The sequence below is a fragment of the Eulemur rufifrons genome, chromosome 20 (genome assembly GCF_041146395.1).
Source record: "Eulemur rufifrons isolate Redbay chromosome 20, OSU_ERuf_1, whole genome shotgun sequence".
Classification (NCBI taxonomy): domain Eukaryota; kingdom Metazoa; phylum Chordata; class Mammalia; order Primates; family Lemuridae; genus Eulemur; species Eulemur rufifrons.
This window is the reverse complement of record NC_091002.1, coordinates 28393344-28419865: the sequence shown is the minus strand read 5'-3', so window position 1 is coordinate 28419865 and position 26522 is coordinate 28393344. Positions and strand designations below refer to the sequence as shown.

Below are 26522 nucleotides of genomic sequence, written 5' to 3'. Positions count from 1 at the left end.
TTTCACAGCTACACCATGACAAAGGGCAGAGCAGACTCTGGGCCTGGCTTTAGAATAAGCAAGGTTATTTAACTGCCCCGTGACTCAGTTTCCTCATTTGTAAAATGGGGATAATCACGGTGCAGGGCTAGTGTGAAGAGTCGGTGAGTGAATCCACATAAAGTCTTAGGACAATACTGGCATGGACAGCAATCAGTAGCCATTCCTTTCACTGTCCTCGCCCCGCCTGCCTTTGCTCTGGGGACTGTGGTCCCATTTCCCTTTCTGTACTGGTCACTGGTTAGCCCAGTGTTCCCTAGGGAAGGTGCGGCTTTGGGGAGCTGGATTCCTGACACACGGGTAGGACCGGCCAGCCCAGGCTCAGAGCCCCATGGAGGCCGCCCTGGGGAGCTGTTAGCAGAGCCTGTTACTCACTCCTGGGGCCTATGAAGTGGGGCCGGAGCGGGGCAGCTTTTAAGTGTCTGGCATAGTGCCTGGCACGAGGGGGGAATCCACGCCAGCGACACACGGTTCTGCCAAAAGCAGAGCTGGTGCTCTGGGAGTCCAGAAGAAGGCACCGTTAAAACAGCAGGTGCAGAAGGGGCAAGGACAGCCCCAGGGCTCACTCAAGCAGGAGCAGGCCTGTAGGAGTCCCGGGGTATGGGGGGGGCGGAATATCAGGCAAAGGCTGCGGCAGGGAAGGCTACAGGGTTGCAGACCTGTCACCTCCCCATGCCTGGCAGTGCGTTGCTCCCAGGGAGCACCAGCCCATGTTTGCTAGGCCGGGTGGTGGCCGGAGACACACACTGCCCCAGAGTGTCAGGTCACAGGGTCACCGCGCCATTAACATGGGCAAGGTCAAGTCAGGGGCTCAACATACAGGAATCCCTATGTGAGATTCAGATAGTAAGTCTTAAAGGCCACCCTGGTGAGGACACCAGAGGTCCCGATCGTTCAGAAAGCTGAACCGAGGCTCTTCTGAGCATGCGCTGAGGGGAGCACGGAGCTCAGAGCCTAGAGGGGCCCTGGGGCAGCCTTTCCTCACAGACACGAGCTTCGCTCTGGCTAAGGCAACCCTGACTCCCAGAATCATCTCAACCGAAAGGTGACTAAAACGGTCACGTTGTTTGAGGCACCCTCCAAAGTACTCCATGATTAAGCAAGATATTTCTAAAACTATCTTCCGTATTTCCTTCATGGTCAAAATAAGAGAATACTTATATGCATTATGATTCATATGTTCGATGGAAAAGTATAAAGGACATTGGTAAAATATTATGTAGTAAATTGTAAAAATGTTTATGACAATTATAAAGCACAGCAAGGGAAAAGAATAAAAATTAGATTTATATAATTATCTCAACTAAACATTTCAACTAATTATTTCAGCCAGGGCTGAAAAGGAAACAGAACAATGAAACTTGGTGAGTGTTAGGACAGTAGAGCTGTGAGTAAATTTTCAGAAATTTCCCTTATGCTGTTATAATTGTTGTTTGAGTCTTATGTTTAAAACAGAGTGAAAAAGCAAAAGATTTCTCAAAAAAAATACTCATCTGAGAACCACCAGCTTTGGGGAGACGGCTGGAAGCCATGGAGTGGAAGAGGTGGCCGAGGAGGAGCGCATGGAGTCGGGGAAAGAGCCTAAATTCGGGAGCAGAAGGAGGCGAGAGAGCCAGGAAAGGAGCAGCAGAGCCACAGGGGGACCAGAAACTTCAAAGGAGGCGTGGCCAGACACTCCAACAACCACCGAGAGGCTGGGGTGGCCAGGCACAGCGAGGGGGCCCGGGGCTTCTTCCCAAGAAGGGAACGGTGGGTAATCTCAGCAAAACAGTTTTGGGAACGTAAGTAACAATGGGATTATCTCACCAAATCTCTGCCACGATGTGTAACAGGCACTGTTCCTTATCACCTTTATCCCCAAGCTAAGGGAAGTGTCTGTCACAATCCAAAAGGTCTTTGACACTGGCTCTCAGCTACTCACCTGACTGCCCAGGAGGAGGGATTCCACCCAGGCCTCGAGGGAGCCGCACAAACACAGAGAGGACAGCGGCTTTGTTGCCAAAACACGGCTCCAGTGCAATGGGTTTGGGAACAGTCTGCTGGAAGAAAACAGAATTACCTAGCCTGGTGTTTCTCAAGCTCTAGCATACACAGACAGCTTGACGGTCACTGGTGCTTACAAGGACCATCCATTTTAGGTATATGGGAACAGGTAACACCACCGTTCTTAAGATAGTGAAAAGGACATGTTAAAGCTACAGTAATCACTGAGTATCAGTGACACGGATGGTACTACGTGCCACCCTTCACTAAGGTCTCCACATCCACCTGCCCAAAGGACTGCATGGACTGTACAGAAGGGGCCATGTCAAGCTGGTTTCTTTGGGGCTCTGCCCTTTCACTCAATCTGAAATCCTAACTCATACCTGTAGGTCCCAGCAATGGCAGTCAGTATGTGGTAGATTTGTCAGAGGGTTCTGCATACCTAGCTCAAACATAGACATGGATATTATGCAGACATTTTTAAAACTCAAACTTATTTAATCTGTCCTTCAGATGCTAAGTAGACAAACCCGGTAGATGTGAAAACTTACAAAAGTTGGATGGCTGAGCAAACAGACTCCTCATCTACTCTTTGTTGGTTCTGGAAAATATAATTTGCCTTCTTTCTAGCACATCCTTTAGACATTTCTTTTGTACAAGTCTGTTGGTGGCAAATTCTCAGTTTCTCTTCTAATTTGAAGATTACTTTATTTCATCCTTGTTCTAAAAGGTACTCACTGGGAACACTATTCTAGGTTGGCGGTTCTTCTCTTTCAGTATTTAAATACATTCTTCCATTCTCTTCTGCCTTCTGGTATTACTAATGAGAAAGCTATCAGTTTTCCATTCCTTTGTAGGTGGATCTTTTCCCATTTTTTAAAAATTGTGGTAAAATACATGTAAAATTTAACCATTTTTAAATGTACAGTTCAGAGGTATTAAGTATATTCATATTGTTGTGCAACCATCACCACTATCCATCCCCAGAATTCATCTTGCAAAACTGAAATTCTGCACCCATTAAACACTAACTCCCCATTCCCCATTCCTCCAGCCCCTGGCAACCACTATTCTACCTTTTGTCTCTATGAACTTGACTACTCTAGGTACCTCTTACACATAACGCTTGTTTGGTAACTGGTTTATTTCACTTAGCATAATGTCCTCAGAGTTCATCTGTCTTGGAGCATGGGTCAGAATTTCCTTCCCTTGTAAGGCTGAATAACATTCCACTGTGTGTTTATACCACATTTGTTTATCCATTCATCTACTGACAGACACTTGGGCTGCTTCCACTTTTTTGCTATTGTGAATAATGCTGCCATGAACATTCATGTAGAAATATCTCTTTGAGATTCTGCTTCCGGTTCCTTTGGGTATATACCAGAAGTGGAATCACTAGATCATACAGTAATTCTATTTTTAATTTTGGGGGGAATAGCAGTACTGTTTTCCACAGTTGCTGTAACATTTTACATTTTCAACAATAGTGCATAAAGGTTTCAATTTCTCCACATTGTGGTGATCTTTTTTTCTCTAGCTGGTTTTGTTTTCTTTGTCTTGGAGTTATGCGATTTTGTTATGATAAATCCAACTGTAGTTTTATTTCCTTTCTGCCTTTCCTCTTTCTTTAATCCTGCTTATGATACGTTTTGCTTCTGGAATCTATATATTCATGTTTTCCATCAGTTCTGGTTCTCAGCTATTATCTCTTTGAATATTGCCTCTTCTCCATTCATTTGTTCTCGGATTCTGAAAATACGTAAGTTGGAACTCCTCATTCTGCCCTTCACATTCTACTGTCAGTCTCCATCGCCTTGTCTCTCTGAGCTGCATTCTGTCTGATATTTTTAGATTCATCTTCCACTTCATAAATTCTCTCCTATGTCTGATGTGCTGTTTAACATGTAAGTAAGTTATTTATTTAAAAAAAATTCAACTACTATATTTTTCATTTCTAGAAGTTCCATTTGGTTCTTTTTCAGATCTGCTTGGCCATTCTTGACTCTCACGGCTTCCTCATCTTTATGATTCCATCTTTCATCTCTTTACACATTTCATACATAGCTATATTATATTCTTTAGATGTCAATTCTAACTTTTGATGTCTTGTCTAAATCCATCATCTGTTGTTTCTGCTGGTTCTTATTCATGGTGGCTTGCCTCTTCTTGTCCTTGGCGATCTTTAATTATGTGATCTTGATCTGTGGGAATCCTACAGGGCTGAAATGGGGATGTCTTCTATAGAGAGGATCTGCATCTATCTCAGGTGGGAGTTGTGATATGTCAACAATCTGGAACCACTTAAGACAACTCACAGTTCTGGTTTTGATTTATGACTTGTTCTTTTCAGGGGAGGGAAGGGAGAGTAGTCCCTAGAGATTTCACCTACTTCCTGTTAGCTCAGTAATGCTAATAAAGTTATATGTAGGATTTATAGCTATTTTCCCAGGACATCTAAATATTTCATCATTTTGTCAAAAGGAACAGTCTCATCACTTTCTCCATCATTTTGGGTGGGGGGGTCAGAAAGATTTTCTAAAGAATACATACAGCAAAGGACATGAATAGAAATTTTTCAAAAGAAGATATAAAAATGGCTAACAAACATATGAAAAAGTGTTCAACATCTCTAATCATCAGGGAAATGCAAATCAAAACCACAATGAGATATCACTTAACCCCAGTGAGAATGGCCTTTATCAAAAAAACCCAAAACAACACATGTTGGCGTGGGTGTGGAGAGACAGGAACACTAATACACTGCTGGTGGGACTGCAAACTAGTGCAACCCCTGTGGAAAGCATTATGGAGGTATCTTAAACAGATTCAAGTAGACCTGCCATTTGACCCAGCAATCCCATTACTGGGCATATACCCAAAGGAAAAAAGGTCATTCTGTAACAAAGGCACATGTACCCAAATGTTTATAGCAGCACAATTCACAATAGCAAAGATGTGGAAACAACCCAAATGCCCATCAATACATGATTGGATTAGTAAACTGTGGTATATGTATGCCATGGAATATTACTCAGCTATAAGGAATGATGAAGATACGACATCTCTATGGTTCTCCTGGAGAGAGTTGGAACCCATTATATTAAGTGAAGTATCCCAAGAATGGAAAAACAAGCATCACATGTACTCACCAGAAAATTGGTTTCCCTGATCATCACCTAAATACAAATCTGGGAACGACACCAATTGGACATCAGACTGAGGTGGGGGGTGGGGGAGGGGATGGGGGCATGCCTACACAATGAGTGCATTGCGCACCGTTTGGGGAGTGGTAACACTTGAAGGTGCTGACTCGGGAAAGGGGGGGTGGGGAAAAAAATATGAAACTATTGTTTTTAACTTGCACTGTTCACTTAATAATTTATCATGAATATTTCCCATATTATTTCATGTCATTGTACAAGAAATAATGTATACATTATGAGGACATACTGTACCTAACAAGATATACTGTTAGACTCTTTGATTCTGTAAAATTAAATTGAAAAAAAAATAAAATAAAATAAAGAATACATACATAGTGAATTATTATTTTGCTGCTTAAAAATAAATCCCCAAAATATAATTATAAAGAACAATGGTTCAATTTAGCTATTTTCAAATAAGAGTTCTAAAGTATTATGCCACAGAACACTTAATATCAGACAAACCATTTATATCTTAAAATCCCCTGAACACGAGACTGCTTAGTGAACCAAAGACTGGAAAATGAAAGGAAAAAAACAATTGACAACTTCAGTGTTTCTGCTTATTGTTAAAAAGAATGAGAGAGAGGAAAAAATAAGAAGTAATGAAATAAGGCTTTTTTTGCCCTCTCTGGTTTCCCAGATTTAGAAGCCTGAGTTTTAAAAAGTTAAGTTATAGGAACTTTTGAATCACGTTCTCACCTTTATACTCCCCCCAATAAGATCAGGAGGCTCTTCATCTGTTTCCAAGGCAACATTGACAGAGGCAAAGGGACGGCTGGCCATCTGCTGCATCTCTCGGAGAAGTTGCTAATAAATAATACAGCAACCATTAATGCAATGAGTACTGAGGGGATTTTATTAGATAATACCATATATTAAAAATACTTCATCCTTCCTCCCTGATTCAAATAAATCAAGTCCAAAATGATACTTTTGTGACAGGTAAAGAAAACTGGACATGGGCGAGGTATTAGATAACATTAGGAATTATTAAAATTTGTGGGATGTGATAACACTACTCTTGTTATATTTTTAAAAAGTCCCTGTTACATACTAAAGTACTGTGGATGTAATGCTATAATGTCTGCTTGTTAAATGTATAAAATGAAGTAGCCCAGTCTCTTCATATTTCTATTACTAGGTTAAAGTCACTGATATCACATATTCTAATAGGTTTTCTGATATTAAATGATTATTTTATTGCACTGGCAACTAGACTAACACACATACATTCACTATAAAACTGGCCTTTATACTTTGGTGCTGTCTTTGTCAGGTTTTGGTATCAAGGTTTCTATGCATAAAATGAGTTAGGAAACTTTTTTTTTTTTTTTTTTTGAGACAGTCTCACTCTGTTCCCTGGGTTAGAGTGAGTGCCATGGCGTCAGCCTAGCTCACAGCAACCTCAAACTCCTGGGCTCAAGCAATCCTCCTGCCTCAGCCTCCCGAGTAGCTGGGACTAAAGGCATGCGCCACCATGCCCAGCTAATTTTTCCTATATATATTTTTAGTTGCCCATGTAATTTCTTTCTATTTTTAGTAGAGATGGGGTCTCGCTCTTGCTTAGGCTGGTCTCGAACTCCTGAGCTCAAACACTCCACCTGCCTCAGCCTCCCAGAGTGCCAGGATTACAGGCCACCGTGCCCGGCCTGAGTTAGGAATCTTTTAAGCTTCCCATCTTTTCCTTTGCTCTGGAATAGTTTATAGATTTTGGAAATAATTAATTCTCATAAGCACCCAAGGAGGAATAGGCTATCATTATCTCCATGAGCTCATCTCAACCCTGAAACTCCCTGGGTCTATTGCTCTTCTTGGAGACAGTAATACTTCAACAAGTTCTCAGTTCCCTTCCTGGTTACCAGCTTTTAGTATTTTCCTACTTCTTTGTTACTCCATTTTGATAACTTATATATTTTTAGAAGATCATACAATTCATTGGGATTTTAAAATGTTATCAGTAACAGAGTTATTTAAAAACCGTCTGAATATGTTATCCCAGAAATTAAAAAAATAATAAAGAGGATGCAACATTTCCTCTATGATAACATCACCCTACCTGGGTGGCCCACAGGAAGAGGCCCACATCCTGGAGCCTCTCTTAACTCAGTTACAGATACTAATGTTCTATGAATAGCACTGAGTGCTTGTGAGCTGTGATTTTAGATACTTCAATTCTCTTCTAAATCTCATCTATAGGTACATTTTTATATAGAAAAAGGCATGAGTAGACACAGAAAACCAAGGAGAACATCTAAGTCTAGATATTATATATGTGACCATTATCATTAGCAGCAATGCAACTGACACGATGACTAAAAAAAGGCAAAGTAATGATGCAAGTGAAAGTTGCAATAAACAAGTTTTTATGCTAGAATTTTTTTTGAGACAGGGTCTCACTCTGTCACCCAGGCTTGAGTGTAGTGGCATCATCATAGCTCACAGTAACCTCAAACTCCTGGCCTCAAGCGATCCTCCTGCCTTGGCCCCCTGAAGTGCTAGGATCACAGGCATGAGCTATCACACTGGCTATGCTGTAATTTTTAACCAAGTTTATTTATTTGAATTTGTCAATTGTAAGTATCTGCTTGATTTATTTTACTTTTGGAATGGAGCTCTAGAAATAAATCAAGATTCATTTAAAAACAATTTATGTTAAAAACTTAGACGCACATTTATCTTTCCTTGAATAATGATAAATTTTTGAGATGCTTAAATGGCTGATTTCACTCTCATTCTTATGAAAGACTCTTAAGAAGGCTGTGCCAAATCAAGTGGTGTCTGTGGGTGTGCTAACAAGTCCCTCGATCTCCAGCCTGAGTCAAGGACTCCGGGTTCTGGTAGGAAAAATAAAATTGGCATCTCTAAATCAATACTAGAGTTTCCATTTAAGAAGTTAAAACCCTGTGGTACAGAATTAATTATACTTTATGTAGAACTAATCTAAGTCTTCTGACCACACACTGCAGAACCATACACTGCAGAAAGGCAGCACTATTCTTACTGTGGATTCGTCTATCAGTTATCCCTAAATAGCTAAAATTAACTTGCTTAAGAGAAAAAGAAAGAACAAAAGCTATTACAGAGATTCTTTAATCTTTATCCACTGAGGCTTACCTCTCTACGCCTGGAGGCCCAACAACTTTGTTTGATCTTCCAAACCACAGCAGCCACCAGGAGCAAAGAGAGGAAACAACTGTGAGAAAGGAAAGTACTGAGTTATTATCCCAGCCCCCAGAATCAGCAGCACCGCACTGTCATCCAGACCTCAGGCCAGGCAGTGAAAAACAACCCCCAAATACCAACTCCAGGCTCCCTTCTGAGGCTTCACCAGGACAGTGTCCCAGTTCACAGGGAGCAGAGTATGCGAAGACTTTGGTAAGCTGAGCTTCCTGACCTGACCTCCTACATGGTACTCAGAGAGCCCTGGTCTCCAATGGGCCTTTATCAGAATGGCCCATAGTGGCTTATCCCAAATAAGAAAAATAATTCTAAGACAATGCTAATAAATAATAAATGTGCTATTTAATCAAATTAGCAAACATTGGTAAAGTCTAAGAAAATGAGAAAAGTCTGGAAGTACTTTTCCTAACTCCCCTCACGCTGATTTTCTCATCTGAATCACTGACCCTCCCGCCCCTACCTCTAATTCTCTTTTCTGTATTATATGAGCTACTCTTCAGAGGGCTTAGGATTATCTGGATACCTTTCAACTCCTCCTTATTTGCTCCATTTTAAATTCTTTTGGACTTGGTTAACTTGCTCTGGGAATATATTTTCTTCCCCATGCTCATGACAAGGATTCTATTCTTAGCTAAAATCTCATCATCTCTAGTTTGTAAACATCGTCCAGAAAAATCAAAGTTCTGGATTCTTTTCCAAAAGTTGAACCTTCACAAAGGAGAAGTGATGAAAACACCATCTGTCCTTGTTTTTTACACAAGATGCTAGGGTCCCTAAAGACGCTTTCCTGATCAGTTCTGATGGTGCCATTCAGTCTCCAGTGACTGGACTTCCAGCAGAAGTGGCTGGTCCTCACTGGGCTGGTACTTGGCAGCAGGATCGTCTCATTTTGTATACATGTTCCCAGGATATAGCACAGCTGCTAAGTGGAGCTTCTGAGTTAGCACACAGCCTCTACAGCCCTTAAAAGCAAGACCAGCAGCACGAGCTCTTTTCCCTGAGGGAGGTTGGTGTCCACAGTTCCTTGTCACTCTGCATGTCTCCTGAAGGTCTAGTTTACTTCCCACAAACATCTGAGCAGACTAAGTGCTAGATGCTGAGGGTGTGCGTGTATACAGGGAGGAACAAGAAACAGTGTGCCTGTGCCCTTGAAGCTTAGAGTCTGTGGCCACATGTAGAAAGCAAGTAAACACACAAATATACCATTCAAATTGTGATAAGTACCACGATGAAAAATAATATGGTTCTATGGGAGAGAACAACAAGGGGAGACAGTTTAGTATGGGGATTCCAGGATGGTATCTTAGACTAAGTGATGCTGTGCCAGGATTAGAAGGATAAGTGTGGTCTTCCAACCTCCAGGGAGGGGAGAGGGGCTGGAGATGGAGTTCAATCACCAATAGCCAGAGGTTTCATAAATCATGCCTATGTAATAAAACCTCAGTAAGACCCCAAATGATGAGGTTTGGGGGAGCTTCCAGGATGGGGAACACATGGATGTCAGGGAGGGTGGCTCACCCACCTCCCACATCTTGTCCTATCCATCTCTTCTATTTGGCTGTTCCTTTAAAATAAAACTGTAATTGTAAGTATAGTGCTTCCCTGAGTTCTGTGAGTTGTTCTAACAAATTGTCAAACCTTGGGGTGGGGGTGTCATCGGAACTCCTGAATTTGTAGTTGGCCCCGTAGAACTGCGGTAGCCTGGGCCCCACTTGTTGGTGTCTGAAGTGGGACTGAGTCTTTAACTTGCGGGGTCTGCTCTAACTATGGGTAGTGTCAGAACTGAAATGAATTATAGGACGCGCAGTTAACGTCAGAGAATTGGAGAATTGGTTGTTGTTTGGAAAAATCAAGGAATAAGTAAAAGTATACAGATGAAGGGTAGCGAGAAAAGTGTTCCAGAAAGAGGAAAAAGCACATACAAATGCTCAGAGCTGGGAAAGAGCTTAGTGATTTTGAGGAAATAAGAGACACACCAGGTAGGAGAAATGTGGAGGAGAACAGTTTAAGGTGAATGTGGAGAAGTAAGCAAAGGCCCCTTGTTCACCCAGGACCCTGAATTTTATTTTAGATATGACAGGAAGCCACAGGAAATGAGATAAAGGGACACAAACTAATTTATGACCTTAAAGGTCTCCTCTGGAATTTTTGTGGATCATGGAGGGGCCAAAGTCAACTGAAACAGTCCAGGGGTGACTGCGATGGTTAGGGCCGGGTTGGGGTGGGAAGGAGGCAGAGAGGGGCCTGATGGCCTGACCTGCTTCATGGCTGTAGCTGGGGCGTGAAAGGGAGAGAAGCAGCTTGGAACTGGTAGTTCCATGTTGCCAATTAAGGAGGTGGGGAAGACTGGTGAGGAAGGACCAAATTGAACCGGCACTTCTGGGCATGTCATGCTGCAGATGGGGAAGGCAAGGTCCAACCAGAGAACGCAGAGTGAGCAGATGGCTAGAGCAAGGTCTGGGAGAATAGCAGCAGTGAGAGGTTGGACCGAAAAGGCTGTACAGCAGGGAGGCCAAGAAGGAGTGAACTCAGGGCAGTCTGGGTCACAGAGGCTAGAAGACTCTGACTGACAGCACTGACAGGGTGGTCAGTTGGCTGATACTGCTGAGAAGTCAAAAAGATGAGAACTGAAAAGTAACCCTTGAATTTGGCAACAGCAGTCCCCCTTATCCACGAGGGACACGTTCCAAGACCCCTAATGAATGTCTGAAACCACGGACAGTACCGAACCCTATATATTCTATGTTTTTTCAATCTGATAACCAAGACACGAATGGGCAGGTAGCACATGCAGTGTGGATACACTGGACAAAAGGATGATTCACATCCCAGACGCAACAGAGCAGCTTGGCACAAAATTTTATCACACTACTCAGAATGGCACGCAATTTAAAACCTAACTATTTCTGGAATTTTCCATTTAATGTTTTCAGATCTTGGTTGGCCACAGGTAACTGAAACTGTGGAAAGTGAAACCACAGATAAGAGGGGACTACTGTATAGATATGCTAGTCACCCTCAATAAAAAACTCAGCTGGGGTATAGGGATAGCAGCCGAATTGCACAGGCTGAAAAGTTAAAAAACGGCTCCAAGCTCAGAGCCAATGGTTACAAGGAGGGAGGGGCTTCTGGGAAACTACCAGAGAGTTTGAGGGGAGCTGCATTCAGAATGGCCACACCTGATGGCTTCTCCTCCTCTGCCTGAGCTGAGCAGTGGAAGACAGGAGCTGAGGCAGTGGGCTTTGGCCCCAGGCCAAGGAGGCCAGGCAGGATGGGGGCTCATTCAGTACACCCCACCCTGCAACACATTCTGCCCCTACTCCACATTCACTGGAGGTTGTGGCAAACAGAAACAATATCTATATACAGGCAAACACCCATGGAATCTTCAACACACCCAAAATCAGACATTTGGAGGAAATCAACATCACGTAAGAGAGGTAACACACAACAAAGCTGAGGGACAGTTATTCATAGCACAAAGTAAGACTTCAAAATAAAATAAACTATTATTAGTCTTGCAAAGGAATATGAAAGGAAATTTTATTCACAAAACCCAAACAGGTTATTAGGAAAAAGAGAATTAAAATGCAAATGCTAAAATAAAAAACTCATTGGATGGGTTCCAACTTTGGAGTAAATTAATGAGCTGGAAAATATTGCCAAGGAGCTCACCTAGAGTGCAATGCAAAAGGAAAATGAGAGATCCAGTTAAGAAATATGGAGGACTGGCCGGGCACGGTGGCTCACGCCTGTAATCCTAGCACTCTGGGAGGCCGAGGTGGGCGGATCGTTTGAGCTCAGGAGTTCGAGACCAGCCTGAGCAAGAGCGAGACCCCATCTCTACTAAAAATAGAAAGAAATTATATGGACAGCTAAAAATATATATATAAAAAATTAGCCGGGCATGGTGGCGCATGCCTGTAGTCCCAGCTACTCGGGAGGCTGAGGCAGGAGGATCCCTTGAGCTCAGGAGTTTGAGGTTGCTGTGAGCTAGGCTGACGCCACGGCACTCACTCTAGCCTGGGCAACAGAGTGAGACTCTGTCTCAAAAAAAAAAAAAAAAAAAAAAGAAATATGGAGGACAGAATGGGCACAGTGGCTCACGCCTACAATCCCAGCACTTTGGGAGACCAAGGCAGCAGGATTGCTTGAGCCCGGGAGTTCAAGACCAACATGGGCAACACAGCAAGACCCCATCTTCTCTACAAAAAAAATTAAAAAATAGCCGAGTGTGGTACATGGGCCTTTGGTTCCAGCTACTTGGGAGGCTGAGGTAGGATTGCTTGAGCCTGGGAGTTGAAGGCTGCAGTGAGCTGCGATTGTGCCACTGTACTCCAGCCTGTCTCACCAAAAAAGAAAAAAAAAAAAAAAGAAAAATATAGAGGACAGACCCAGAATCTCTCTCCTTCATCTAACAGAAAATTCTAGAACCAGCAAATAAAAGGAGAAAAAAGCAATCAAATAAATAAAAGATAATGTTGCAAAACTCAAGAAAGACTCGTCTTCACACTGAAGGGCTCCCTACCCCAAATCAAGTTCTAAGAAACTTCTCCAAGAGAATTATCTCTAGGATATGGTTCTATGTAACAACAAAAACATCCAACAAAGGGGAAGACATGAGACACATAAAATGGTACAAGAAAAAACCTGTAAGACTTATAAAAACTGTTCGTATATGATGTAAAATACTGTAATTAACAATCTGGAATGTAAATCTCGGGTAACTACAACCTAGGTGGTCACTGTATGGTTGTGGGGGAATAAATATGGGGATCTCTCAGAGCCCTGAATAAAGCAGCCTGGCCTTGCTGCAGGCTGGAATCCTGAACTTCCAGGAGCTGAGGCCACACTCACATCCTCTCAGCAGTCACAGGACCCCTTCCCCTTCTTCCCCTGGCCCCCCTGAGCTTGCATACAGATGGATGTAATACTACCCCAGCCCCTGAATCCACACAACTTTCTGTTAACTTAGGGTTTCACAATGCCAGCTGAACATCAGAATTACTGGAAAGCCTTTAAAATACCTTTAAATATGATTTAAATACCTTTAACTAGACCAATTAAATCAGCATCTCTGGGGGGAGAGGCACAGGCTTCCCCGGTATAGGCAGGGCTGAGAGTCACGAGATAACTGTTTCAGGTTCTCAGAACCCAATTTAAAATTTGTAAGAGAGACCTCTAATTGGCCCTGTTCATCTTTGCATGTCAAACTATAGGTTAGTCTTGGCTGCCCTTAAGATTTAGAGAGTTAAATAACTGCATTAAAGGGTGATTAGTGCCGTAATAAAAACATGAGTAGGGCAGAGTCCAAGAAGGGGTGGTTTCTGGGGTGAATGTGCCAGGAGAAGAATTCATGGAGTGGACAATTATGCTGGGTTGTGAAGGAGTAAGAACATGACAGGTCAGTGGGATTGGGTACCCACCTTTGAGGCCCACACAGAGAACTGGATATGTGCACCCCCACCCATACCCTGCTGCTCACATGGCCAAAGAGAAAGGGAATGACAGCTACCTCTGAGGGACTCATTATCTGGTGGAAGTCACAGGGCAAATATTTATGAAATACAGAATTTTCGAGAATGTAAGATGATCCTTTGGCCCCACTCTGGAGGAACCATGGGAGATGGCTGGCATCAGCTGAGTCACTGCCTGGCACTAAGCAGAATAAAAACATGGTGGGAGGGGCAGGAAGAGATTTGGGGATTTAAATTTTTCTATGATAACATGATAGATGGTGGTTTCCTTTTGTAATCTACATTTCCATGGATATTTCCCTGCGAAAGAGAAGGCGTTTCATCAAATTTCCAGCATTCCATATTGCTGGCATCGCATCATTTGTAACAAGTCCTGCAGTGTCCCCAAAGCTCCAGTAAGCTGAGCTGGGCATAATCTGGAAAAGGTTAAAACAGAGGGTGAGTTCCTGGCCTACTGGATGGTGGATGCCTATTCCCTTCGAGCTGAGGGAATGACATCCTATCTTAATCCACTGACAAGTTTCTAGAAGTATAACCACTTGGAAAAATAGTAAAGCTCTATTTCTATCCAGATAAATTAAAGATGGATAAAGGAGGACCTAAACATTAAATAACAATAATAGATAAAACACTCACAAAGAAAATACATGCTTGGTGAAAAATATCATATATGGGATTAGAAGACAAACAATTGCTTAGAAAAATATAGCACACATGTACATGTGCATATTAATAGTCACAAAATATAAAGTGCTCCTAAATTTCAGTGAGAAGGGCAAGCATCCCAATCGAAATATGAGCAAAGGGTATGAACAGATAACACAAAGAAGAACAGTAATAGACCAGTAAATATCACTAATAATTAAAGAAATCAAACTAAAAGATACCACTGACATCTCCCAGACTGGAAAAATTAAAAATAATGATAATTTCTAGTGTTGAGAGTAAGAGAAATAGGTAGGCTCATTCTTGCTATAGGAGTGTAAATGCATGCAACAATTCTCAAGGGCCATTTGGCAGTGTTTTTGCATTCTAATATAGCAATTAGACGATAAAAAGTTATCCCAGAAAGATAGTCATAGAAAATTACAAAGACATACGCAATAAAAAATTGAGGACAAAGAATCAGTTGAAAAAGGAACGGTTAAGTAAATATGGTGCATTCATACTATGGAAAAAGTTGTTTTTTAAAAAATGAGGTAATCTACATATGGGAAAAGTAAACCACAGAACACTGAGTAAAAGAATCAAGTTACAGAACAATATGTAAGACCTGTGGTAGCCCATTTTCTAACCAAAGAATCAGAAAAACACAATTTATGTATAATGTATATACACAGAGAAAAATTTTTGGAAACCTAAATATCAAAATAGTAACAGTGGTAATTTCTAGAGAGTGGGATTGGGGAAAGTTTAAATTTTTATGTTATTTTGTTTTTATATTGTCTGAAGTTTTACAGTGAACATAAATTACTTTTGGTATTTTGTAATATAAGAATTCTTGTCTTCACGATGGTTTTCTACTTTAAGAATTCTTAATGAAGATTTAATATTTTTGCTTTAAAATACTTGGATTAGTTTAGCATATTTATTATACCTTTTTATGTTGTCTTTATAAATTTTTTCCCTTTGCATTATCTATATCATTGCTGTCCAAAAGAAATATGTGAGCCACAAATGAAATTTTAAACGTTCTAGTAGCCACATTAAAAAAGTAAAAAGAAACAGGTGAGGCCGGGCGCGGTGGCTCATGCCTGTAATCCTAGCACTCTGGGAGGCCGAGGTGGGCGGATCGTTTGAGCTCAGGAGTTCGAGACCAGCCTGAGCAAGAGCGAGACCCCCATCTCAAAATAGAAAGAAATTATATGGACAGCTAAAAATATATATAGAAAAAATTAGCCGGGCATAGTGGCGCATGCCTGTAGTCCCAGCTACTCGGGAGGCTGAGGCAGTAGGATCGCTTAAGCCGAGGAGTCTGAGGTTGCTGTGAGCTAGGCTGACGCCATGGCGCTCACTCTAGCCTGGGCAACAAAGTAAGACTCTGTCTCAAAAAGAAAAAAAGAAACAGGTGAAACTGATTTTAATAATAGATTTTTATTTAATCCAAGATAGCCAAAACATCATTTCAACATGTGATCAATATAAAAATTATTAATGAGATATTTTATTCTTATTTTCTACTAAATCTTTAAAATCTGGTGTGTATTTTATACTTAAGTACATCTCAATTTGAACACTAAATTTTCATTAAAAAACTTTGATGCTTTTAGATTTCATAAAATTCACATTTGAAAAAGTAGATTCACATATCCAAATTGTTCTAAACATACAAGTTTTCCAATAAATGAATTGCGTATGAGTTTTTAAATGATACTTAAATTCATTAAAATTAAATAAAATGAAAATTCAGTTGCTTAGTCAAGTGCTCACAAGCCACGTGTGACTAGTGACTACTGAGTCTGTACTGATCTTGTAGCTTATTGTTTGTTACTATCTACTTTGTACTTTCATTTAATTTTTCCTCACTTGGGACAGACACAGCCAGCTGCTTCTTGATGGAGAGGTCACCATCCAGAAATACTTAAAGACTATAGGGGAAGCTGGGTCTCTCGCACTCTGGAGAACAAAGGGCATTAGCAACTGAATTAAAAAAAAAATCCGAGTGAACTTTATATTGAAAAGGGCAAGTTAGGAATCTGTCGATAATTCTTTCTCAACCTCATCAGCTCACAGGAGGCAAAAGTGGGCCCGTTGGGATGTTGGTGGATCTGGACAGGATGCCATCTGCTCCCCAGCATCACTCAGGAAGGGATTTCCTCTTTCATGGTACATAGGAAAGGAGGCCAGCTGATGGCTTACTATAAGAAATACAACTGCATGGTTTTTATGCCAGCATCTGCCCTTACTGATAAGAAGAGGTGTATGTCTCCGAACAATGTAGAAGTGATTTTTTTATATTGCCCTTGTGGCTAGCAACTTTGCTAAATTGACTTAGTAATTCCAATTCTTAATCTGTAGATTCTTTTGAATTTCTATGAATACAATACATGTCATGAGTAATGATTACTTTGTTTTTCCCATTCCAATCCTTATATATTTTATTTTTCTTGTGTTACTATACTGGCTAAAACCTCTATCACAAAGCTGAATAAATGTGTTAGTGGGCATCGTTTTGTTCTCAAATTCAAACTTCTAACATTTTACCATTAAGAATGTGGTTTGCTGTTGACCTTATATATTGTTCCTTTATCAGATTTAAAGAAGTCTCTTTATATTCCTAGTTTTCTAAGGTCTTTTTTTTTAATGAATAGATATTAAATTTTATCAAATGCTTCCCTCTCCATCAATTAAGATGATCATATTAATATTATTCTCCTCCTTCATGCAATTATTGTGAATTATACTTCTTGCTCTTCTGATGCTAAATCAATCTTGCAATTCCTGGAATAAACCCAACTGGGTCATGATATAGTAACCTTCTAATATTACTGGCAGATTTTGCTTTCTCATTTATGAGTGAGACTGGCTTGTAAATTCTTTTCTCATAATATTCTTGTCAGATTGTGCTAGGTTCATAAAATGAACTGAGTGTTCCTTCTTTTTTTATCCTCTAGATTTGTTTACTATTATTTCTTTCTTTCTTTTTTTTTTTTTTTGAGACAGAGTCTCGCTCTGTTGCCCAGGCTAGAGTGCTGTGGCGTCAGCCTAGCTCACAGCAACCTCAAACTCCTGGGCTCAAGAGATCCTTTTGCCTCAGCCTCCCGAGTAGCTGGGACTACAGGCATGCGCCACCATGCCCGGCTAATTTTTTCTATATATTTTTAGTTGTCAGGTTAATTTCTTTCTATTTTTAGTAGAGACAGGGTCTCACTCTTGCTCAGGCTGGTCTCAAAGGCCTCCCAGAGTGCTAAGATTACAGGCGTGAGCCACCGCGCCCGGCCTATTTCTTTCTTAAAAGGTTATGTTACCGGCCGGGTGCGGTGGCTCACGCCTGTAATCCTAGCACTCTGGGAGGCCGAGGTGGGCGGGTCGTTTGAGCTCAGGAGTTCGAGACCAGCCTGAGCAAGAGCGAGACCTCATCTCTACTAAAAATAGAAAGAAATTATATGGACAGCTAAAAATATATATAGAAAAAATTAGCCGGGCATGGTGGCGCATGCCTGTAGTCCCAGCTACTCGGGAGGCTGAGACAGGAGGATCGCTTGAGCTCAGGAGTTTGAGGTTGCTGTGAGCTAGGCTGACGCCACGGCACTCACTCTAGCCTGGGCAACAGAGTGAGACTCTGTCTCAAAAAAAAAAAAAGGTTATGTTACCAATGAAGCTACCAGAAGCTACCAGGCCTAGAGTTTTCACTGTGATAAAAATTAAATTACGTATTGTTTTTAAAATGAATATAGAACTATTCAGGTTTCCTATTTTTTCTGTGTCAGTTTTGGTAAATTGTATATAGTTTTTTTTTAATGGTTCCTTCCATCTGTTCCATTTTCAAATTCATTCACGTAAGTTTCCCTCTATGGAGGGGGAAAAAATGTCTGTAGGATTTGGAGTAATGCCTCCCTTTTTATTTCTGACACTGGTTATTTATACCTTCTCTCTTTTTCTTGGTTAGTCCTGCCAGAGGTGATTATTATTCTTATTCTTTTCAAAGATTCAATTTGTGGTTTTTAAATTCCTCTTTACTATATTTCTTTCCCCTAGATCATTAATTTTTATGCTTATTTCTATTCTTTACTTCTTTCTACTTCTATCTTTAGATTTAGTTAGCAGTTATTTTCCTGATTTATTGAGAGCAATGTTTTTTCTTTTCTAATATATGCTTTTAAAGCAGCGATTTCCAGCTTTAATTGCACATTGGAATCACCTGGGGAGCTTTCCCATGCGTGGGTCCCACTCCTGGAGATTCTAATATATAATTGGCCTGGGATGTGGCTTGGACATCAAAAGCTCCCCAACTGATTTTAGGTACAGTTAAGGTTGAGAACCACAGATTTAAAACTGTATCCTCTAAGTACAACTTTAACTGCTTCCCAAAAGTTTTTAATATTTTCTTTATCAATCAGTTCAAATCATTTAAAATTTTTTGTTGTGACTTAATTTATTATAAATTTTTAAAACAGGCAAATGCAATGTATGATTTGAGAAGTCAGGTAAATGGCACCTTTGGGGAACAGGCGAGGAGCAGTGACTGAGGAGCTTCTAGAGTATTAATAATGTGATGTTTCTTGTTCTGGGTAGTGGCTACACATAAGCATGTTCAATTTGTGATACTACATGGAGCTACACACTTATTAGGATTTGTGAACAGTTCTGTAACTTTATATTATACTTCAATATAATTTTTTTAAAGAGAGAAAATAGATCTTATACAAGGAGTGGGAATTATAATGGCATTAGCCTTCTAAATATTATACTGGAAGCTAGAAGAAATAGCACAATGCCATCTAAATTCCAACGGAAAAGGATTTCAAACTTAGAATTCTATATTCATACTTTCAATCAAATTGTGAGGGTAAAATAAAGACATTTTCAGTCAAGAAAGCTCACAGAAAAGTTACCTCCTGGACATCTTTTCTCATAAACCTCCTGAAGAACGTGCTCCAGTAAAAGTAGAGCATACAATATATAGGAAAATGAAGACATGGGATCTGGGAAACAGAGACTTCAATACGGGAGGAAGGCAAAAGAAATTCCCAAGATGACGGCTGTGCAGCAGGCCTTGAGAACAACTAATGCACTTGGGAGCAGGAGGCTGGAGGGTTCTAGGGCAGACATCTCCCAGAGAAATTAAAACCAAGAGAGTACCTGCCTGTGTTTGACCAAATTGAGAGATTTTTCAGTTCTGTTAGAGTGTAGTGATAATGCAGGGGTAGGTACACAGAAAAATCGAATAGTTAAAAAACCAAAACATGGCAAATATTACATTTAGGATAAGCAAAGAATGATCCCTCCATCCAAAAAACGGAGAAGAATAAATATGGTGCAATTCAGCTGTGAGTAGGAGTCTTAATGGGCTTAATAACATAAATAGGGATCACTGATCTAGCCGAGCATGTGACATACCTGATTAAATGAATGGGAGGAAGGGACTGTTGTATGCTTTTGGGGGGTTGCTGAGTAAGGCAATATAAGGCAGTATATCCTAATCTCCTATAATAGAACTCCAAAAGATAACTGAAAAGTCAAGAATTAGCATAAGCATACAGAAGTAAAAAACAACTAAAACAATTTAAACTGGGGAGAAGTGGGGGTGGGAAGGTATGAGGCAGGCTGTTGCTGCTTTCTATTATAAAAACTGTAGCACTTTTTTGTCTTTGTCAATTATTTGTACTTTTTTTATAAAAATAAAATTAAACTAAGAAAAAAAACCTATGCAAATAAAAGAGAAAATCCCAGGGGACTAAAAGAAATCACTTTTAGCTTTAAAACTTTGGATAATAACCAGAATCATCTCTTGAACAAGAACAAGCAGATATGTAGCTCACATCAGTAACCATTATTAATTAAATGTTGTTTTAGTCCAAAATTCTCCCCACATGAAGAGCCAAATTATCTACAACTTAGTATAGGGTACATGCAAAGCTGCCCCCTGCAAGAGCCAGAACATACAAACCAATGTTTTCATTTTACCAGGTTAGATTAAATTTATATTACTGTAACTGACATGGAACTTTTCAAGAACACATATAAATTCGATCTGTTGTGGAAACAGAATTATTCTTTCACCTTGTATGAGCTGATACTCCATTAATGGAATTAATAAGGCCCTAAATCAAAAGAACAGATATAATGTGTATAAGCAAAATTACCTGAAGAACGTCACAAAGAACTGTACCAGGTCCATAAAATTGCTGTGTTGGGAGAAGGCAATCTGTGATGGAAAAACAGGTAGTATGATTATAAACAGCATCACTGACTCAGCCTTCTTGTTTCAAGAGCTAAGCTGAAAGACAGATTTCATGTTTTACAAGAGCAATTTATGAAACTTTTTTCACTTAAGGAAAAGTGTCTCACTTTTCAGTTTTTTCATTATTGTTTAGTTGCCATCCCCAAAGTAATATTCTGAGGTTTTAGCAATAACCTACTGCAGCCTCCCTCTGCACTTCACATCAGATCTGAAGCTCTTTCAGGCTGACCCTGAAGACCCCTTGCACTCCTACATTAAAGCCCTGATGGCAGGTGAGTTAATCTGCCTGCTCCCTCCCTGTGCCTGCACCCAGACACATTGCTTTCCTTGTGCTTCAAACACCAATTCTTAGATCTAGTTCAAGGTGGGCAGCCTCACCTTGTGCCTTTCATTTCTTCAACATTTATGTATTCAACGTGTACTCACTTCAAGATACTGTCTTTTTAAAAAATATCATGCCTCAAGTTTTGCTACACTGAATACCATCTGACAGTATGTCATCAGTTGGAACTTAAATAATTGTATTTATTATAATAGTCTTTATACCACAAATATAAAAAACCCCCAAAATATTTAATCAACTTTAGACACCACTGCCTAAATGGGGTATTATTTTGTGTACTATTAAGAAAAAACACTGTCAATTAAACTATGACACAATGCTTTTTAAATCATTGACTGTAAGATGCACTGTGATTTCAGAGATACTAGAATATGAAAAAATGTATATCTCAGAATTGATTTAATATGAGAATTGTGTCCTTAATATTACCTACAATATACATAGTACTAGCCAGATTTTTTATTCCCTGATTTTTTTTTTTTTTTACGAGAACTTGGCCCTCTTTGGAGAAACAATGGTACTATAAATGAAACAATTATTGAACAAGATGGTAATTGTCTCAGTACCAAAAATAAGTATGATAAGAATCAGGACAGTAAATGATTAGCATCTTATTTCCTAATCCCACCTAACCCCTCTGAGAATGAGGCAAAAGGGAGACTTTAACTGTTTGCTTTTTTGACGGTCTTATTTTCTTTTTGATATTCCATAAATAAAGTTCCAATACTACCTATTCAGGTCATAAAATATTTTGGGGCATGGAATTTGAAGTTTTTTGTGTCTTCTGTTTAGCCACAATTTATAATCAAAAATACAAAGTTACAGAGATTTCATATACTAAAGAGAAACCCACTTTCTCTTCTTTTCTGTCATTTATTACAATAACTGGTTCTAGCTCCATGAGAGAAGGAAAGCAGCAGGATATGAGCCACGGTCTTCACATAAAAGTTTTAAAATGGCCGGGCGCGGTGGCTCACGCCTGTAATCCTAGCACTCTGGGAGGCCGAGGTGGGCGGATCGTTTGAGCTCAGGAGTTCGAGACCAGCCTGAGCAAGAGCGAGACCCCATCTCTACTAAAAAAATAGAAAGAAATCATATGGACAGCTAAAAATATATATATCGAAAAAAATTAGCCGGGCATGGTGGTGCATGCCTGTAGTCCCAACTACTCGGGAGGCTGAGACAGGAGGATCCCTTGAGCTCAGGAATTTGAGGTTGCTGTGAGCTAGGCTGACGCCACGGCACTCACTCTAGCCTGGGCAACAAATTGAGACTCTGTCTCAAAAAAAAAAAAAAAAAAAAAGTTTTAAAATAAGATTGGAAAATAATTATATAAACAAGGTTATTCAATCTTAGGGAATGAAGATTCCAAGTGACAACACATAAAGAGGGAGGAGGAAACAGGTTAGAGTCTACCCTTGCTCTGTTTAGATTTTAATCTTTTAAAACATTAGTGTGTCTTCAGGGTTTACACTTAAAGAAACCCATGAGATACTTTTACTCATTGCTGGATGCCAAAAATCTCTGGATGCTAGCTCCTTTAGAGGACCTATATGTTGTCCATGTGCCCTGTGCCATGCAACATTCCTCAGGGCAGCTGCCCCCTGTGTGGGATTACCAACCATTATCCTGATTTCTTGCTGAAGCAGGACTGCACCGTATCCATGTCCAATTCATAATTATCAAGAACTTCATATAAATTGGCCCCAGTGTGGATGGTACCCAAGACTCTTTTGTTGAATTTTTATCATCTAAGTCACCACAATTACAAGGTTGAGCAGAGAAGCAAAAGTCATAACATGTTTATAAATGCACTGACCACATAGAAACATCTAGTCCTGCTTAATACCCCACCGATTGTATCAGTTTTTGTTGGTCAATCTTTGACTGATAACGTGAACATACTGTGTAAACTGAGCACTTCTGAGAGTGAAGGGGAGTACTACTAAAAATTACCCAGTGTAAAAAGCATAAATTTGATAGCAAGCATACATTGGGCTGTCTCAGCTCATGTCAGACAATGCAAACCACCTGTAAAATCAATCTTGCAAAAGACAAGATTTTTAGTGAAAGTGCTGTTACAGAACTGCTCACACAAAACTAATGACAAAGGAAGACTTGGAATGTCTAGCCCATCAATTATCAACAGAAGAAGGGGTAAAGGATGAAGATGTAATAAGTGCTTTATAATACTCTTAACAGGATTAAGAGAAGACCCTGGGAAAACTGACAAGGCCCCTGACTATTGCTGTTTAAATCCTGCTGTGAAGCCAAGTCTGAAGCGAAGGACTCCATGATGGAGACATCACATCCCTGGGCATCATATGCACAAGTGCAGCCACACCCTATCTGCTTATCTTGCTCTATTTAATCCACAGCCCTATCTGTGCATTTATTTATGGGAAATAAGATCTGTAAGGACTTAGGACAGGGACTTTACCCTACCATACTGACTACTATATCTCCAGTGCCTAAAGCGATGACCACCATGTAATAGGTCCTCAATAAAAATTTGCTGAATAAATGACATAATTGGAAAAATAATGACCTCTCTTTCTCCCAAAACTTAAGACCTGATTGACTTTTTTTTAAGAACTGGCTCAGGGTTGCATCCATAATTTAAATTTTATTAACTATAAAATTAAAATAAATTGTTCATATTTTTTGGTTTCATTTTCAAGATAATATCCCAATCAAACCTTTCTTTCAAGATTTATTATGAAAACGTTGAAATGGATTTGGGGGCCTTTCAGATACTGAAGATAATGAGGATTTCCTACACTAAAATCTATTTTAATACAAAGAAGAAAATCTAATTACAACTTATAAATACAACTCGCAATGTCATTCTTTTCCCTTTCCAAACAGCAGGTAACACTCTCCACACTCCAGAAATCTAAAATATATGTCCCTCTACATTTCCACAACCTGATTCCAACTCAGCTCTCATCAGCATGTTGATTAGAGTGTGTCTGCTCTGTGGGCCCTCTGATGCATTCATAAATTCTGAAAAACTCCAAACTCAGAAGCTCGACTAGCTCCAGGGTTTTGGGTAGGATACTGTGGACCTGCACTTCCCCAAGCACTAATTTTGTGCTTAAGCCAAACAAGTGTTTTCAGGTCACTATACTACCCTACTGGATACCAGATGGTCACTGGACCTCTCTGCCTGTCTGCATTGGGGTCCTCCTTGTCTTTCACGCCTCAGCACAACCACTGGCCCCCTCATCCAGCTGTCCCCTTTACCCCCTGGGAATTGGCTCGTTCTCCTCACCGCTCTCTCATCACTTACCTGCTTCCCTTTCAGGACATGTGATAATCATATTCCACTTACTCTATGGCTGTGTACACAGCGACATCCTGGAGCAGAGGATTCCTGTATTCTTCTGTCATGAATACACCAATTTCTGACTTTTTAGTTATAGGAGAATGAATGAAAAGGTAATTCTTGACCTCCCACACAAAAGCAGATACACCTCTGTATTCCGAGAACTAGGCCATGGTTCCCAAACCCTGGAGATCTTACAACAAAGTCAGAACCCCAAGCCTAACCCTACTTCTGGATCTTTAAGCTCCCCAGGTGATTTTGATGCTAGTGTCCACAGGCTGAACTTCAGGAAACTCTGAAATTGGGAATTATTAAAAAGTGTCCTCCTCTGCCCCTTCCCCAGAACAATTTCTTCAGCATTTCAGGAACTGCACTGAAAAAAAATCCCCATCTTTACTTGGAAGGTTAAAACCCCAAATGAAATTAACTTGTACCGGGAAAGGGAGGGAATGCAGAGGATGTTTCAGCACTGTGAAAGTGCCTGGGAACATGGGGTGTCTGCATGGTGGGCCTAAGGAGGCTCCAGAGCCTCAGGGATTATTCCGTGTCCATGCCCATCACATATGAGAGTGAGGGGCCAGGGCACAGGGAGCAGCAGCAGTCAGTGAATGACGATGAGACCAGAGGGCCTTCCCCAAATCCCGGAGGCCCTGAGGTCTCCGTATGTCCCTGAGAGAAGGGAATGGGCATCTATGAAAACAGGCTGAGAAAGAGTTTCTCATCATGCATGGTGGGTAGATCCTGAGCCCAAGCTTACTATAAAAATAAGAAAATATGACATTTCTTATACTCAACTACCACCCAACAAATGCTTTCTTTTTCAAAAGCATTTGTATTTTTGCATCTACTATGTGCCATCCACAAAGTAGGTACTCAAAAGCTTGGATGAATGAATAGGTATTGAATGACTAGGGAAAGACCGTTGTTCAGTATAGAAGGTTTGAAAAGACAGAAGAAAGAACCTCTAATTTGCCTTTATCTTCTCCACCAAGAACTTCATTGCTACAAGCACGAGAGACAGGGAGAGGATGGGAAGGACAGCTGGCCATCCTGTGAGGTGAAGCCTTCCCGCTTCAACACAGCACCTGCTAGGCTATGAGAAAACCCAAGGTATGTGCACCTGGCATGATCTTGTAGGGGCTCCCATGGCCTCCTAAGGCTAGTAGCTCCACCAAGACTGGGGGCCCACCCCAGACCAGGGGCCCTCATCCCTCTCATCAGGACCAGAGAGATCCTAAGTGGCCGTGGCTGCCATCTGGACTCCTCATCTGGCATACCAATCTTGCCACAGTTTTGGATACTGCAAGGCTAGGAGCCAGGAGAGGACTGATTCCTCCCATAAGAGCTCAGACCTGTCTGCCAACAGCCTTTCCACTCAGGCCTCGGCTTAACCAAGGATGGATGGAAGAGTCTATGAGCAATGGGGCTCAGTATATTCTAACCTGAGTCTTCTTTCCTTGAGTTTTGCTGTGACACAAAACAACTTTTTCTTTCTTTCTTTTTTTAGGAAAAAACCCCAATTTCTATATGAAACTCTATGTTGAGACCACAGCCCTGGACTGCATCCCAGTGACCACCACCTGGTCTCACACACCACCCACCTAACGCTGGTTTGTGCTGGCACAGACACTGTATACCCAAGCTCTGGTCACAGCCTCAGGCCAGTTAATACCACTGAGCCGCTCACTGCTGCCATGCAGGCTAACACTGCCCATCTGTCCACTGCCACCCTCCCACCTCAATACCGCTCTGTGCTTGCCTTCCTGAACTTTTCTAGCCCTTCCTTTTTACCACTCTCCAGAATTCCTATTCCATTTGATCACATGTATTAATAATTTAGAAATCATTAGAGAACTACATGCTTAATTGAAATATCAAAAAGAACCAAAAGAGAGCGAGAGATCATTGAAAGATCATTGCTAATCATGAAAAGCAATGATTAGGCCCCCATCTTTAACTAGGTTGCTTTTCAGTTCTTCTGGGAGTTGCCTTTTTATCACTTATGTTTTATTGTTATTTCTTGATCTATCCATTTTAGGCAGCTCTTACTGACTTCCTA

At 40.7% G+C, this 26522-nt stretch overlaps 1 protein-coding gene across 2 annotated transcripts in view; it reads right to left on the bottom strand.

Annotated features, from left to right (window-relative positions):
- ATRN (attractin) overlaps positions 1 to 26522 on the bottom strand; it is a 138449-nt gene that overhangs the window by 4970 nt on the left and 106957 nt on the right. Inside the window, exons 25-28 of one of the 2 annotated variants that reach the window (XM_069496339.1) lie at positions 20695 to 20756; positions 8346 to 8424; positions 5931 to 6038; positions 1961 to 2078 (exon numbers count right to left, since the gene is read on the bottom strand). In XM_069496339.1, coding sequence (XP_069352440.1) covers positions 1961 to 2078; positions 5931 to 6038; positions 8346 to 8424; positions 20695 to 20756 — 367 coding nt within the window. The remainder of the gene's footprint in view (positions 1 to 1960; positions 2079 to 5930; positions 6039 to 8345; positions 8425 to 20694; positions 20757 to 26522) is intronic. The other variant, XM_069496340.1, reaches the window with a different exon arrangement.